At 39.8% G+C, this 18143-nt stretch overlaps 1 protein-coding gene across 2 annotated transcripts; it reads left to right on the forward strand.

Moving 5' to 3' along the window:
• The first annotated feature begins 7148 nt into the window (after positions 1–7148).
• Positions 7149–17613, forward strand: crfa4 (cytokine receptor family, class I receptor 4). Of its 2 annotated transcripts, none has more exons than XM_077578651.1 (8): positions 7149–7335; positions 9562–9700; positions 9822–9991; positions 13061–13239; positions 13304–13457; positions 13831–13921; positions 14024–14093; positions 15547–17613. In XM_077578651.1, exons 1-8 carry the CDS (start codon positions 7152–7154, stop codon positions 16123–16125), a joined length of 1566 nt encoding a protein of 521 aa, XP_077434777.1. In that variant the 5' UTR covers positions 7149–7151; the 3' UTR covers positions 16126–17613. The 2 variants fall into 2 exon arrangements, with proteins under 2 accessions (XP_077434777.1, XP_077434786.1); XM_077578660.1 differs by having other exon boundaries at positions 13834–13921.
• Positions 17614–18143: the final 530 nt, after the last annotated feature.

Consider the following 18143-nt stretch of genomic DNA (forward strand, 5'->3'; position numbering starts at 1 on the left):
TAATCCAACGGCTATAACGTTCCAACAAAAATGTTAATCCGACCGCTAACTAATGCTGGCTAATTTACTAGCTCATAGCTCATGACTTTTGGTGAAGATTGATCGCAGTTTTTTTAATGTTCAGCAACATTAAGCTTTTTTTTTTTTTTTTCTAAAAAGATGGTCAATGTGCACTTCTTCATACTGTAACTGCAGATGTGACTGTGATGAGAAATCAAACATGACCAACATTGAAACTGAAATGAGAGTCAGCACACGTGGCTGTCACCATTTAACCTGCCTCTGATTAACCCTAATGAAATAAGCTATAAACAACAACAAAAACAAAAAAAAGTCTCCACTGAAGTTCTGCATGTTTGCGAAACGCGGTCGGAACTTGTAAGCATGATCCCACCGAGTTCCCTTTCGATGGGAGCCGGTGGCGGTGGCGCTGAACACGCCCACGCGTGCACGCGCGCACCGAGCGCAGCTAATCAGACGCGCGCGCCCGCGCTCATCTGGGAGTTGAGTTGAGCCAAGCAGCTGCGCTGCTGCTGCTGCTGCATCAGCAGGCGAACAGACTTGAGGAATTTATACCTGCAAGCAGGCAACAGGCGCTTGATTCGTCAATAGTTCTACGGGAAGGAAGGTGGGTCCACTCCATCAGCTTCATTCACTAGACGAGAGCTTTCTTTCCTGCCATATATGCTATTCATTTATTTAAAAACAATTGGTAGGATGTAAATCATTAGAAAGTGATGTAACTTGGTGAATTATTGTTATTTTTGTCTTATTGTCATTGCCACTGTAACTGTGCCTGTCAATGACTGATTCAATGCCTAATCAATGCATTTAGTCTGTGGGTCAGTTTTCAGATGTCCTGCGCTTGCCGCTTTTCTGTCTTATTTACTTTCTCCTCATTTTATCTAGTGATGGTGCAGCATCAGGAGCAGTGAATAGGGATGAGTGTGTGCCGACGCCAGGTATCTTGTTGAGCCAATACCCGGCCTTATTTCGAGGTATCGGTACTCGTGATGGCGGCTTTTTGCGGCCATTTTATGATCACAAACTAAAAATTTGGAATGTGATGAGTAGAAAATTGCCATTCATTTCAAGCACTTTTAAGGAAAATGCTATATTGGGATATGTAGGTCTTTCTTTAAAATTATGTATTTTTTGGCGGGTAGGTATCAAAAATAGTGGTGGTATCGGTACTTGGTATTGTGACATCTCGGGTTGAGCACGCGTATTGTAATCTGAAGAAAAAGAAAAACTGCATCAACCATTCCTAGTTCAGCGTTTTTCTCATTGACACACTCTTAAAATGGTCAAAAATGACCCAATTTGGGTCAAAAATTGCACCAACCCACTAACTTGGATCAAGTTGACCCAACATTCTGGGTGGTTTTGTACAAAACAACCCATTTTGGGTTGGAAAACTGGATTCAATTATTTGGCTGGTCCGATTTTTGACCCAACAGTTTTAAGGGTGCACTTCAACCCGGTCACAAGGTTTGAGCTTCAAACCCACAACGATTATGTTGATAGCCGACCACTTAAGCCCTGCGCCGTGAGTCTTCTCGCTGATTTCTAGCTTCATCTCAGACATTTTGTCTGCCTTTTCTGAGGATTTCCATCTTTTTGTTAGCCGTAAATGCATCGGTCTCTCATAACACGTTTACCTCTTGTCAAAGTTTGAAAGTTCAATCTAAAACACCAACAAAGTGAGACAAGATGTCCTTTTACACTCATATTTGGTACGCTTGGTTCAGGAAAAATGCTTATAAAAACAAAAGTGTCATTGTCATTCCGTCACGTCTGTTAAATTTCAATGTTTTTGCTTGAATGTGACAATGATGAGCCTTTGACATGTGATCAAAATGGTGGTCATCGTTTCAAAGATAAGATGTTTGGGGAAAGCGAGCAGGAAAGTGCTGAGTTCCGGATCTCTTGGGGCCAAAACAAATGTATTGTAGTTTGGTAGCAGCTTTGTCAAAGTGAGGTTGAATTCATTTGTAAACTTCCAAGAAATTGAGCGCTTCTTTTCATCCTTATATAAGATGACAACTCCTGAATTCTTACAAAACCAACATCAGATTGAGGGAGAACTTCCTTCACAGGGAAAAAAAAAAAAAAAAAAAAGAGCCACATGATTTGAATTTAGTGATCCTCAAGCCTGATGCCACAAAAGATCTTTGTCAGCATATGACGTGAATGTACTTTAACATGAGTCCGTTTGCTAGAAATGAAAGACCCTACACAAGTATTTAAGTACGTTGTGGAATGTCCCGTCCCAGATTGAATCCAGTCTGTCGACCGACGGCCTTATTAAAGACCCTCATTTTGTCCAAAATGCCCATCATCAGCTGATGTGCAACTTCCTTGTTTTATTCGGAAAGTGCCGCTGGCCTTTTCAACACTGTTTGTTGAGCTTAATCACTTTGCGAGTGTGACAGCGTGTGACACGAGTTGTTAGTGGAAACAACAACGAAGCCACCGACACTGAAATCAATCGCAAGAGCTTTCCAAACGCGCTGCCGGAACTTTTTACCGTGGCAGCAAGTTGAAGATGGAAATTGTGATGATGACGATTGTGGACACAAAGGCTCTTTGACGGGTGCCAATGAATGTTTAACTTGTTTTTCTTTTCTTTTTCTTGAACATGTATACACAAAAAAAAAAAGACTGATTACAAAATGACATGTGCAAAGACAAAATATATAAAACAATAAACACAACATTAGGTCCTACCCCTTTAAACAAAAACCTGCTAGTATACAGCTAATATATCCTGATTATTAATAACAAAGGTTATTATAGTAATTATTAATAGTGAACACATTGAACAGTGAACCTTATGCATATATTGTCATACTTTTACATATACATATATATATATTTTCCCTTATCATTAGCAACAATACTAATATTAATACAATGATAATAATAACATCAACCATTGTTACTTTCCATTGAAAAGCACTATACTTTTTTTAAAAATGTTAATTTTATATTTCCTTTTGAACTGGTCTTTAAGTAGTTCCCTGAATAATTGATACTTAAGCGAGATGTTGAAGACTGGATGGTTGTACTTTGACCCCTGCAGGTCAGTTTATGGGCTGCCTGTGATGCCTTACTGTACCGCAACCACACGTGCACGTGGAGAAGGTGTTAATTAGTAACAAACTAATGTACAGCATGTTCTTCGAAACACCCGAAATATACTGGAAACGAGAGCAGGGCTGTCAAAGTCATTTTGTAGTCCTGCTTTCTCTGACTGTGAAACCGCCGAAATGTATAATTGCTTTTTCATTGTTTTTACAGAACAGATTGCAGTTTTGAAATCACAAGTCAAAGAAAGTAACATCAACTATTGTTCCATTCATTCAAAAAGTTGCTTGCAATCTTAGTCATACATTTTCTTTACAATATCTTCTCTGCGCTCCCACTAGTGTAAACATGACATTTTGATTAATATTGTGTTTGTGGAAAATGAATTAAGCTAAAAAATGTTGACCTATTTTTATCCAGCGCAAGGGGCAGCCATTTTGTCTTGTACTTTACATTTATTGAACATAGATGAGTAGTACAAATACCAGTTAATCCAATTTACATAAATCTTATACAAAAATAAAATTAAAAACAGAAGAAAAACAACATAAACAATAACATTCAGTTAGTTTCAAGATTAAAAAAAAAAAAATTCTTCATGGACATTAATTATCAAATGACATTTCTTGTTCTTTACAAATTTAAGAAAATAAAATAATTGTCAATTTCAATAAAAAAAATGAGTAAAGGTTTCAAGTTTAGATATTTACATTTATAGATATAGCATTTTCCCACAAAACATACAAATGAACCAAAGTTGACAATTTTTTGTTCTTAGATTCAAAAAGAGTAATAATGTTTTTAACATCCAATACAATCTTGTGTTTTGATTCACACATCAAATCATTTTCAATGTCCTTCCAAAAAGCAGTACTAATGAAAAGCAATCAAAAAATAAATGTTTTTCCCGGTATAGCAGCTTTACAAAACGTGAAACATACATGTTAGTTGGGTAAATATTGTACATTTTGTCTTGTACTGCCACTTGCTGTCGAAAATAACATCATTGCCAGCACGTGCCAAAATGGCCGCCCCGTGAGATGGAGAAAAATGGATGGATTTTGCTGCTTAAAGCTGCTCTTTGCAACAATTTGCCCCAAAATAGCTTTAACGTAGCCTTTTTATTTGATCAGTTATGACTGGAACATCTTCTAATTAGTAGATTAGCAATTTAGCTGTTAACAGTGGCTAGTTCTGCAAGACGCTGGTCAATCATTTTCAGCATCCGTCATTTCAACAGTCGGTTCACCCTGCCGTCTATATTTCAAACCGAACCGTCATTCATCCATTGCTCACGGATTGATGGATCTCCCGTCAATATTGACGGAATGCCCATCTCTGGTTTTCAGACTGGATTTGGGTTCAAATTTCCCGCCCTCTTTCTGCGTATGTGACGTCACGTGCGCGTTTGTGTACGAGAAGAAGGTGTTTGTGCAGTTGGATTGTTCAGCCACAGGTGGCAGTAGCGATTCAGTTTTCTGCATTCAGCAGTTTTTATTCACATTCCACAAGTGTAATATTAATCAGAATGCTGTGTTTAAACTAACGGGACCACAGAGAACATTTAACTGTAAAGTATAAAACATCATTTTATGAAAGCCACATAAAATGTGCCGTAACGCCTGACAGCAAACTTGCTTCTGTCCACCGCGACTGGCCTTCAACTGTCAGCATGTGCATCGTCATAAATCTGCCATAATCAGGACAAGGTTGTTGCTATGAGCCATACGTTATCATGAGCAGCATTAGCAGCTGTATACAGGCTAGTTGACTGGCCGACTTTACGACTCCATAGTGACGATAATCACTAGGTTGGGTAGCAACAGACAAGTGTGCCAAAACTAACTAGTCTGCCACCTTAGTTGATTTTAATTGTCTCTCTTTTTTTGAACGTGTTTTTGGCTAAGTTGTGCGAGCAAAAATAATTGTTTGAGTGTGTATGTTTTGCTGTCATCTTGTGATTTTTTTTTCCCCCTTCAAATTATAGCACTACTGTATACTGAACAAACTATTAATGACAATATAAGCGACGAGTTGACATGGCTTGAACGTTGATCGCATCAATGTCAACTTCTGAAGTCGCGCAACCCCGAGCAGATATTCCAGAAAAGGACGTTGCATTTTTTTAAATCAGATAAACCTTCAGAGACATATGACTCATGGGTGCGTGTTGAAAATAGGATGATATTATTTGACATCTTGCTAGCGCACGGGCTGCTTTGACTGGATAAAACCCACTTGGAAAACGGACGGGAAATGACACGCAATGTGATGCTGCTGGCCAATTGGGTCTATTTCATTTTAAAAAAAAAAACAACAACAATTTTTTCATTGCTCTCTCTTTTTTTTTTTTAAATATTTATATTTAATTTAAATTTTTTAAATTTTTTTATTTTGTATGTGCGTGTGTGTGTGTGTGTGTGTGTGTGTGTGTGTGCGCGTGTAAGTGTAAGTGTGTCTTCATTAGTTCACCTAAAACCTATTAAAAAATCCCATACCGTTCACCTAAACCGAACACTTCCAGCCAGAGTCGTGAGGCCGTCTCGAGACCCGAGGAAGGACCAAAGAAAAGAAAGGTGACGGTCCCAGATCCATCAAGTCTATGGAGGGCCAAAACTTCCAAAATGAAAAATAAATAAATGAATGAATCAGTGCTGTCAAAGTTAAAGCGTTAACTAATTAATTAATCACCAAAAAATATCGCAGATTAATCACACTATTAATTTTGAGCGCTGATGATCCTTTAGCTGAGAGCGGATGGTTACGTTAAAGGTAGCACAGGTTGTGTTTGAGCAAATAAGCATAACGACATGCATTAAAAGTAAAGCATTTACTAAATGTTTTGTGTATGGCAGTCAGAATATTTGTTCATGTCAAACTATTGGGGTCATTTTTTTTTCCATTTTAAATTATACAAGGGGTTAACTGATTAGAAAAAGAAGACGAGGAGCGTGTGCAGTGGAGAATTAAAAAAAAAAAAAACGTCCTCGTAACATTAAATGTTGAAAAAATTTACAAAATTGTAAAATGTGTTTAATCTGCTTTAAAAAAATGTCATCGTTTGACAGCTCTAGAATAAATATGAACATATAATTCAAAAATGAAATACAAACAATTAATATAAATGCAAATAAAAATAACAAAATATGTATAATATAAATAAATAAATAAATACAAACAATAAATGTCAAAATAAATACAAAAATACATATATAAATAGAATTAAATATATTTTTGTATGTCATATTTTTTATTTTCACTTTTATTCATTCATTTATTTTTAATTTTGGCCCTTTTGGTCCTCCGTACAAATGGACGCGACTGAAGCTGATTACAGTAAGGAATTTATAAGCTCAGAAATAAGGAGGAATTTAATTACACTAAATGGGATTTGAACCTTCAATTCATATTCTTTCAAGGGAAAGTCAAGGCCAAAGGTGCCGCCATAATCAACGAAAGCCAAATGTTGCTTTAAGGGTTGAACAATTTATAAAACTGAAACCAGAGCTAGTGATGCTGAAATTGTGCAACTTGCTTCAAACCGATGAATGTTTGCAATTGGGGTGGTAGTTAAGTACCACTGATTGTCACCAATCAGGTGGGGCGAATTTCGTTCTCCGCATTTGACCCCTGAGGGAGCGGTGAGCTGCAGCGGGGGTATCATTTGGTGACCCCCCCCCCCCCCCAATTCCAATCCTTAATGCTGAGTGTCAAGCAGGGCAGCCATGAGTGCCATTTTTATAGTCTTTGGTATTGAACCCACAACCTCCCAGTCTCAGTGCTCTTCCACTAGGTCACTGAGCCAGTTGCTGTTTGATTGAAGTCAGAGAAGTCCATTTTCCTGGAATATAAGCGAAATAGGGAGTGACTTTCTAACAAATAACAAATAGAAGCTCAACTTTGAGCAAGCACTGCTGCCTTTGCTGTAATCCTGTTCATTTGAAAGGTTGTTTGTTTCTTTACTTGCTTCTATTAGAGTGATTTAATATTGGCAAGATGAAAACGGGTGAGGGAGGGAGGAGCGGGTCAACGGGGAGATGTTCATCCTTGTGATATGTCTCATGACTGGGGGACGCTCCCGTTGCTGTTGGCCGTCTTCTGTCTCAGCAGTCGGTGTTGTTTGTGTGGCCAGATTGTGCGACGGTGGCGGGATGCTGCGGCTGCTGCTCTGCCTGCTTCTCGCCTCAGTGGGCTGCGGCACAATACGCCAACTGGGCGGACAATCTGGGGACAAACCAGCAGCAGGTGAGTGCCAGCACGGCGCTGCGATTGTTAGGAAGTTTTTGTTACGCAAAAATAAGCATTGACATGCACATTTTACACGGCGCAAAGAAGAATGTTGGTAACAAGCCTGCAAGATTTGAGTAATAAGCAAAAAATGTGTGTAGAAAATGAGTCTTCAAAGTCAAACCTGTCTCTGTTGAGTGCCCAAAATCACACCCAGTTGAAAAGGCAACTTAAAGAGGAAGTCAACCCACAATTTTTGGGGGACATTAATGTGAGCTCACTAGTCTAAACATAACATTCTTATTAATATTACATTTGTGGAATATGAGTTATGACGCAAAATCCGGCCATTTGTATCCGTCTCAGAGGGCGGCCATTTTGTCACTTGCTGTCGACTGAAGATGACATCATAATTGCTCAGGTTTCGGGTAACGACCAATCACAGCTCACCTGTTTTCTGAAGATGAGCTGTGATCGATTGTTACCTGAGACCGGAGCAACATCGATGTCATCTTCGGTCGACAGCAAGTGGCAAAATGGCCGCCCCCCCCCCCCCCCGAGATGGATAAAAACGGCTGGATTTATAACTCATGTTCCACAAATGTAATATTAATCAGAATGTCATGTTTAGACTAGTGAGGACATAATTAGCTTTTCACGGGCCACATAAAATAATATGGCGGGCAAGATGTGGCCCCTCGGCCTCAAGTTTGACACCATTGGCTTAGGGACTTTGTTTAACTGCTAATTGTCCGAATTCTCTGAATTTCAGCCTCTTAAATGTAAATATTCAGTCTGCCATGAAAGCAGACTGATTATCTTCATGTTGAATCCAAATGAGACATTTACAAACATCTGCTTTTACTTCCCCAAAAAACAAAAAAAAAAACATTTGTACCTATTTTCTGACACGTAATGGACCAAACCAGTAACTTTATGTTCGTACATTTTCTGCACTGGCAATTTGAAATTATGTCCTAATTTTTGAATTAAGGGATGGAAATTGTTATTATTTGTAATCTCATTCATCAATTAATTAAAAAATATTGCATTAAAATAATTATTAGTCTCTAGTATCTTTTTGAGTTTGAGTTCATTAAAAACACTGAAGTTAAAAATTCACAACATTAGAATAACACTACATGACAAATATACATATATTTAAATTTTAAATGTATACAATATAATATATGTATAAATATCATCCACCCATACTCCCAGGCATTTTGACTGAAGCAACCCTCTTCGCTCCCGGCTATTTTACTGGATTTTGACTGATTTTGCAAAACCCACAGAATATTGTGTTCTACTGCTATAAAAACATGGAAGCTACCAAAAAAAATATTAGAGTCTCTTCTTTCTTCTACATTTCTATCAGTTTCCATTTTGCAGAAATTAGCAAGTTTAATCATTATTCACAAATCTGTTTAAAACAGTGGGGGAAAGAGCCTTTTTGCAACATGGCCCTGGTTGTCCTCTTATACTTTGCTGCCACCTGCTGGTCATTTTTGTAATAACTACCATTGCTTTAAGCGTTCTCTTCAGTTCAGAGGCTTCTTCTGTATGCTCTAGCATAAAAAAACAACATACATTTTTTTTTATAAATACGTTTTTGGGACCATGGCAATATTTTAAATAGAACGTTTTTATACGTTTTTGGTAGCAAATGAGTTAATAAATGTATTTTAGTTGACTCATTTTGGTCTCTTGCTAAAGTTTTGCAAAAATAAAAGTTAAACGCGTGGCCTAGATTATACGGTAGTTAGTCTAACCATGTGTGCCTTGCGGTCCATATTTGAAACAGGAATCCAAGTTACCCCTCCTCCTCCTAATGATGAATATTCCACGATTCTTCTGAAGCTCCCCACCATTATAGATCACACCAAGCTCACAAAGACCTTTTTTCGAGACGGACTCGAGGCCAGGTTATCAAACATGTCTCACTTCTGCCTGCTTGACTCTCTGACGGTTATTCATTGGCATAAGCCGCCATGTTCCCACCGCCCGCAGATGCTAATCAATTTTGCTCGGTGGAGCGACTGTCGGCGCGTGCGTGTTTGATGATGACACGTGACAGCTGCGTGAGCGTGCGTTATCCGACATGTATGTGCAAAGTCAAAACTAACTTTGAAATGGTGAACCCCCTTCAAGGCCATCTTGCACGGCTGAATGAATAAGAATGCGTTGCTACGTATACGCTCGCTGGCGTTGGTCTAACCTCAGCTCCCCCCCCCCCCCGCGCAGGTGAAGTTGCCGTGACAACCAGGCCTCACATCTACAATTGCCGCTCGCCCAACATGGAGGTGTTCACCTGCTGGTGGCATCCGCTCACCAACCTGTCGGAGGGAGAGGATGTGACCTACGTGCTCACCTATTCCATCGAGTATGAACACGCTGATTATGTTTGGAAATGGAAAAATGGCACAAACATTTGATGACCGCCCTCAGGCTTGAAATCGGATTGACGCGATTGCTGTGATGAATTCTTCTTTGTTTCCTTTCAGTAATGGGCCCAAACGTGAGTGTCCAGACTACGGCAGCGCCGGCGCCAACAGCTGCCATTTTGACAGCAGCCACACATTGATATGGAACATCTACTGCATGAACGTCACAGCTGTAACGGCACGGCAAAACTTCACTTCACCGCAACATTGCCTGGATGTGGCCGACGTTGGTAAGGAAACGGCGTCAAATTGACATTTATTGCCAATAGACTGTATGTACAAAGATAGGACACAGGAATTGAAATTATGAAGAAATAAAAGTGAAAAATACTTGTTAAAGACATATTCACCTGTCCATTGGTGCCGTAAGATCGAGCTTGTCTCGAGAGCACACTCGCAACTCAAAACACTCGCTCGTATCATCTTTCCCCATTGAAATGAATGAAATCCCATTCATCCGCTACAGCCTACCCTGTCAAAAAATAATAATAATTCTCTTTCTTTATAAGGAAAATATCGCTACAGCTGATTTTATTGTACTTCATAAACACAGAAAAAAATACTATTAAAGTAAATGGAACACAATCAAAGAAGAGTTTGACAACTACTGTAAGTGACTAATACAATTGGGCAATAGGGCTCTGCAATTAATTGAAATTCAATTACAATTTCAATCATAACACTCCACAATTACAAAATCCACATAATCGTAAAAAAAAAAAAAAAAGAGAAAAAATACGAATTTTGGGTTGTTTAAATTTGTACTTTTTTAAAGGTGCATTATGTCGTTTAAAAAGGTCATATTAAAGCTTTTTCTACATCATGCCTAGATGAATACGAAGAGCCCTGACTGTTTTACTCTGACTGCACCTATCAGCTTTTATCTTCCCTTTATAGTCGAATGTGCGGACCGTGCGCACTCCACAGTTTCTTTGGGGAGGGGCAGAGTTTTTCTTACCTCATTTGAAGTCATGTCACTGTTTGTCAACTGTGGCTGTCGCTTTAAGATCGTGCACGCACTCACACAGATGCTTTTGGCTGTTTTTAGAATTTAGAAAATAGAACAAATTTACTGGTGAACTTATTTTCTATTGATATGAGTAGGACTTTGTATATACTGTATTGTGAAATATGTGCTTATGGTGTTATGACTTTTGTTCTGTTTCATATTATTGGAACCTCCGTATGTCTAGATTTTTAATCTCAATGAGTCTTTTACATGGTTAATAAAGGAAATGATGATTGATGATGATGAAAATGATGGTGATGATGATGATGACGACTCAGCAGAGATGGCAAATCCAGGTCCAGAAAGTAAAAACCCTGCCACAGTTTGGCTTTAGCCCCTGATGCTAGCGAGCTAGCTCCCTAAAAGGTAAACAAGCACCATGGGAGCTAGCTCGGGAGCTAGCTAGCACCTGGCTAAAGCCACACTGTGGCAGGGTTTTTACTTTCTGGACGTGGATTTGCCACTTCTCCGACTCAGTAAGATGGAGTAATATACATTGGACCCTATGCTCATGGTTTATTTGATTTTTAAATGTGTATTTGATTTTTCAATACATTTGTAATAATTTATAATGAATTCTAGGTGGGTTTTTTTCATCAAGCGAGGGAGATAGATAAGACTGGGCTAGTCTGCGAATAATAATGTTGAAATAATCGTAGTGATGCCAGAGACAAACTGGGAACAAAATTAGCCCATGGAAAACATTTGTCATATCATATACATCCTTGCTCCAAAAATACAATATAGAAAACGGAAATTTTTTACATTATCTACAAGTTAAAAATATGATAAAGAAAAAAATTCCAACACTTCGGGGTACGCTCCAACCGCCTGTTTTAGCTAAAGATATTAACAAGCTTTCTCCGACAACAACAAAAAAACTTTCAAAAATATATAAGTTACTTTCATATACTGATAAAATGTCTTTACCCATCTCGAAATGGGAGACTGACTTGTCTATAGCACCGGAACCTGACTTTTGGATTCAAGTTTGTGAAAACGCATTTAAAATGACAAAACACACAAATTTACAACTTATCCAATATAAAATTATTCACAGAACATACATTACTCAATATATGATGAAGAAAATGGGACTCTCAGACTCCGACATTTGTCTCCAATGCTGACAAAACACTACAGACACTTATGTTCATGCTTTATGGTTATGTACTCCGGTTATGTATTTCTGGACTAAAGTCTTAGAAAAACTTTGCGCTATTTTGGACTGTAGGATACCTTTATCTCCAAACTTGTGTTTGCTAGGTGACCTAACAACAACTGACTTACCACATAAACAATTTCAATCTACACTTGTAGCCCTTACTATCGCTAAAAAAACAATTCTTGTTAACTGGAAAAATAAACAAACTCTGAATATCGACCAATGGTCTAACCTCCTCATAAATCACATTTTAATGGAAAAAATATCTGCCTCAAATAAAAACCAAATATCAAAATTTATAGAAACATGGTCTACGTATATAGAATTTTTTAACCTAATTCCGGTTACTTAATTCTGTCTGTTAGCGAGAGCCACTACATCGTGATAACTTACATTGATGTTTCTGCATCTGGCAATTTATTATTATATTATATTATTAGTTGTGGATTTTTTTTTAATGGGCTTTAGGTGAACTGATGAATACACACACGCTCGCACGCACGCACACACACACACACACACACACACGCACATACACATACTCACCCACATACAAAAAAAAGGGTATATATATATATATATATATATATGTGTGTGTGTATATGTGTATATATATATGTATTTAAAAAAAAAAAAAAAAAACATTTATTAAATTTTTTTTTAATTGATTTGTTGGATTTAAAAAAAAAAAAAAGGAGAGCAATGATGATGTCAAATCGAATGAACAATACTCAGCTCTCCTGTAAAAAAAAAAAAAAAAAAAAAAAAGGAAAACATTTGTCAATTTAGTTAGTAAACTGTGAAAGGCATCAATAGTTTGAAGCCTGTCTTTTTGTTTTAAGATTTTTTAAATATGTGCCAAGATATGTTGTGAAGATAATTAAGTTCAGATTTCATACAGGTACAAGTTTTCAATATATTAACCACAGTTGGAGCATCCTGCTTACTCCTATCACAGATCTCTCTTTTTTTTTAATTCAAGTCCTGGTCTACACGCTACAGTACTCGTGTGCATTAAGCGCAGCCCACACACTCGTACCAGCACACTAGAAGTCCTCAGATGTCTCATAAAGTGCGATGCTACAAGTCAAAGGTTCCGATGTTTTGCTTTCCTATCTTTCACAGTTCAGACTGATGCTCCGGTCAACCTAACTTACCAACTGATGGATGCCGGCGGGGACGAGGTCGGCCATGACGTGCTGCTCACTTGGGCGTACCCCAGACCCTCGGACCTCAAATACGGCTGGATCACGCTGGTGTACGAGTTGCAGTACAGACAAGTTAGCCAGCCTGAAAAGTGGAAGGTAGAAGAGAGATGGCAAAGTCGTCTTGAGGATGCGGGCTGAAGTTTTGTCCCGTGGTCTGCAGGTCAAGCAGTCGCTGCGAGAGCCTTACGTCAAGCTGCTGGGCCTCCCCATCAACGACTACGTGCTTCGCGTACGGTGCCGCTCGCAAAACTACGGCCTGTGGAGCAATTGGAGCCAGCCGGCGCTGATGAGCATTCCTACCCAAGCTCCAGCAGGTACGATTTGACGTGCACAGATGCGAGCATGCTCAGGCAGTAGCGACTTCATTAACTGACTTCATCCACCTGTCAAGCTTCTGGCGGACATCTTGTGTTGCCACTCGCAAAGGTTCGATTGACAGTCCAATCATATAGAAATCCGTGAGTCTGAACTGACAACTGCTACATACTTTAGTCACATGGACTAGCACTGTTGATTCTAAAGACCCTGGGCAGATTAGATGGACTTTGCCTTAAATCTGATTAGACCCAAAAAAAAACTATGTTGGGAATAAACTAATACAAATTTCGGTTGTAAATTTCGGTTGTAAATTTCGGTTGTAAATTTCGGTAAGTGCTTCTGATCATTTTCACGATGTTTTCCCCGTAGCAGACAAACTGCTGGTGCTGATTCTGGTGACGAGCATCAGCACCGTGGCGCTGCTGGTCATCACCGTGCGTCTCATTCCACAACGTGGGAGGTGAGTATCCCCCCCCCCCCCCCCCCCACACACACCTTGTAAGAGGAAAGGCTCCTGGATACCTTTCCTTTAACTCTTGCGTCCTACTGCTTTGCCATTCAGAGTGAAACACTTCTTCTGGCCCCCTATTCCAAAACCACGTATCATCGGCATCGACCCCCTGCTTTTGAAGGTAACACATATTCCGTCTTCTGCTTACTGTCGGTGGCGAACGTACTCACACTCTGTATTTAAATAAATACAATATATTTTATAGTACAAGAAGCATTCAATTCATTTAAAGGGTATTTTGCCGTGTCAAACCCGCTAGCAAGATGTGAATATAGCCTCACTGCACAAGAATGATTTTATTATTTTATTTTTTTTTTACACATGGCCATTCATAATGGCACATGATTATGAAAGTGCCGAGTTATAAGTCTCACAAAATGCGCTAGCAATACTAAGCTAGCAATACTAAGCTAGCAATACTAAGCTAGCAACTTTAGCCACGGCTGCTGTGTGGGTAGTACTTCTTCATAATTAAGTGTTTTATAACAATAAATGTTATTGCTTTGAAGTTTTTTTTTTGGAATGTGCAGTCAATTGAATTGATAAATTAAAAATTAAACAATTAAAATGATAAACATAAACCATACTATCCCGCTTTCGTCAAACTTCATAATGGCACATGATTATGAAAGTGCCGAGTTATAAGTCTCACAAAATGCGCTAGCAATACTAAGCTAGCAATACTAAGCTAGCAATACTAAGCTAGCAACTTTAGCCATGGCTGCTGTGTGGGTAGTACTTCTTCATAATTAAGTGTTTTATAACAATAAATGTTATTGCTTTAAAGTTTTTTTTTTTTTGGAATGTGCAGTCAATTGAATTGATAAATTAAAAATTAAACAATTAAAATGATAAACATAAACCATACTATCCCGCTTTCGTCAAACTTCATAATGGCACATGATTATGAAAGTGCCGAGTTATAAGTCTCACAAAATGTGCTAGCAATACTAAGCTAGCAATACTAAGCTAGCAACTTTAGCCATGGCTGCTGTGTGGGTAGTACTTCTTCATAATTAAGTGTTTTATAACAATCAATGTTATTGCTTTGAAGTTTTTTTTTTTTTGGAATGTGCAGTCAATTGAATTGATAAATTAAAAATTAAACAATTAAAATGATAAACATAAACCATACTATCCCGCTTTCGTCAAACTTTTGACAGGTGTGACGTCGCTTCCAGTCCCACCCCTCCGCTTCCGGTCTAAGTCCCACATCCTCCCGCCTCTTTCGGCATCTTGCCAAAGGATGACGTCACTTCCGGCCCCGCCCCCTTTACCCCAATGGAATTCCATATTTGGGCATAAGGGGCGAGGTCTAAACAGGACATGTCCCAACTTGTTCTCAGCCATTGGAAGAACGATGTAATAAGAAGTCCATATTTGGGCATAAGGGATGATTCCGGAAGTATGACGTCATGGGAAACGTGCCCATGTTTGGGTATAAGGGACGGGGTCGTAAGTGACGTCATCCTTTGGCACGATGCTGTCAAAAGTTTGACAAAAAGAGGGGATGTTACCTACCACTGCTGCTGCTCACTGACATGATTTTTTTTCCTGCGACTCTGTGTCCTCAGAAGGGCAACTTGGATGAAATCAACCGCCAGCTGACAAATTTCCACAGCTACTTGCCGCCCAGCTTCATGGCCACCGAAGTGTGGGAACAGGTAAGACCTGACAACATCTACCTGGCCACCATCAAAGACTGCGCCATTCCCACCGAGTCACCCGGCCAGGCCGTGGATGCCCTCACCGCCCCGCCCGACCCGACGGCCACCGAAACTCATCAGCAAGTCGTCAGCCAGCCTCCGACAACGTTCACGCCAAGCTCGTACTGCACGTCTCCTCCTCAAGTCTTCTCGTCGTCCCCGTGGCCTGAGATTGTTAGCGTGCCAGAGAGCAGCTACAGCACGATGGGGCAGACAAGTGTGCTCGCACCCGCCCTCCCCGCTACCTGCCCCTCGCAGGATCTCTACAGCTGCGTGCAAATCATGAACAACAGCGACGGGCTGCAATTGGTGCCGTGCCCGCCACTGGCGTATTGCGAGTTCCCGCCCGTCGCCAACTCCAATTTACATGCTGGCGTAAAGAATGAAGACGAGGAGAAGGTTGCAGAGTACCAGGCCAAAAAGAAAGATGCTGCTGTTAGCCAATGAGAGCTGAGCGGATCACAAGAGCGCCACCAAGACTTATCGGATTTGTTGGATTAAAGGAACAAATTGACTTTATTATGCTCTTGTGCCATCAACAGCATTGGACAAAAGAAGACATTTCTCTTCATTGTTTTTGTGGATTCTGCAACCACTTGACTTTGATTCGAAGCGGAATCAGCAGCACTCATGTAAAGGGGACCTGAAAAGAGTTTTTTTTTTTTTTTTACTTCATAATATGCATTCCTCCGCCCCTGCCTTATGCTGCATTCGAGGAAGGTCGGAAGTCAGATGCATCCTCGTTGTCTTTTCCCAATTCCGGGTAAACAACCAAAATGGCGGATAGTGATAAATAGTTTTTTATTTTGGTCCTCAAAACTCATTTTGACCTCCAGCAAACTTGCCTTCTCGCAATTTTGCTTCATTTATTGTTTTTATCTTATTTCGTAAGTATTTTATACAGTTTAGTAATTTGCCGTATAATTTCGTGCAGGGAGATAGCGGCATACTGTTACGTGAAATTATGTTTAGTATTTATAAGTGAAGAAAGCTATCTAGTTTAAGACTCGAGTAAATTGTGTTACTATTCACGGTCTGTGTTTCCAAAGATTGAAAAGTGACGTCCCGTTGTAGTCCGTCGGTGAAGTCGGGCTCCTTTTTCTCCCCCGACTTCGCAAGTGGCATTTCCGAGTTCAAGGGGGCGTTCCCATAGCCACTTCCTGGTTTGAAGTCGGAAAAGTCCGACCATCCTCGAATGCAAGTCCCCAGAGTCGTGAGGAAATCAACCCATGTTTCCCTTTTTTATGGCAGTTGGTGTCAACGCAGCTCAAACAGCAAATCTCAAATGGGCTGTTTTAGCACATGGATTTCATCACCTTTTTCGGTTTTATACGTCACTAGCTCAGCACAAACTCCACCCTCGCAATTTCCAACCCCTACTGTAAATACTGAAGGACCACATTGAGTTTTATGTCTTACTATGTTACGTAAAATACATTTTAAAGAATGAAGGTGATCAGATGACAAAAATGACAAATGACAAACTTCAGTGTGGGCCAGAAAATCAAGCAGCAAGTCTACACAAAAGAGATCCTGCAACATTTACCTCGTTCAGAGCGTGACAAGAGATTCAAAGTTGTGGCAGGACAACTCGTGTGATGCTTCACCACTGACAACACGCTTGCTCACGATGCCCTGAACATCTGACAGTTCCTGGCTGAGAACAGCTTTGCCCTGCTGGAGCAACCTCCCGAGTCCAGACTCACCTGACCGAGTGATTTGTCCTCTTTCCCAAGCTTTTAAAAAACATGTCCTGGAACGTTTCTGATACCTCCTATGTTTCAACTGCCTTTTTCATTTCACTGACAGTTCCGCCCCTCCCACTTTGTGGTTGTCCAGTTGATGTTTCTTCCCGTGGGCCGTCTTTGTCGGGTTTTCGGCCGTGTTGAAATGTTTCTTTACAAAGCCTCTTTAAAGGGCTGACTGCAAAGGGCAAATAAAAATGAACTCTTGTCGTCAAGCAAGACACAGTGATCCATATGTGCAGAAGTTATCGTTGTGTCATTATAACTATTTTATCGTTAGCCTCGAGCACTTCATGGCTCTGTATTTAAACTATAAATAGCAGGCAACGTTGTCAGCTGACTGACAAAGACCGCGTTGTTCCTCCGACAAGTCAGTCTCTCGCTGAGATTCTGTTAACCTCTTGTGGAAAAGAATTTGCTCTTCCACTTAGCTGTGAAGGGGAAGTCAACCCCCCACCCAAATAAATGAATAAATAAATAAAATAAAATAAAAATTGACATTCTCGGCGGCCCAACTAGTCTAAATATAGTCTTCTGGTTGATACTGTATTAGTGGAATATCACTTAAGCAGCAAAATCTAGCCACTTTTATCAATATTAGAAGGCAGCCATTTTGCCACGTGTCAACTGAAGATGACGTCACAGTTGTTAAGGTCTCCGGTAACAACCCATCGCAGCGCCGCTTCAGGTGAGCTGTGATTGGTCGTTGCCTGTGATGTC

Source organism: Vanacampus margaritifer, chromosome 1 (assembly GCF_051991255.1).
Source record: "Vanacampus margaritifer isolate UIUO_Vmar chromosome 1, RoL_Vmar_1.0, whole genome shotgun sequence".
NCBI classification, from domain to species: Eukaryota; Metazoa; Chordata; class Actinopteri; order Syngnathiformes; family Syngnathidae; genus Vanacampus; species Vanacampus margaritifer.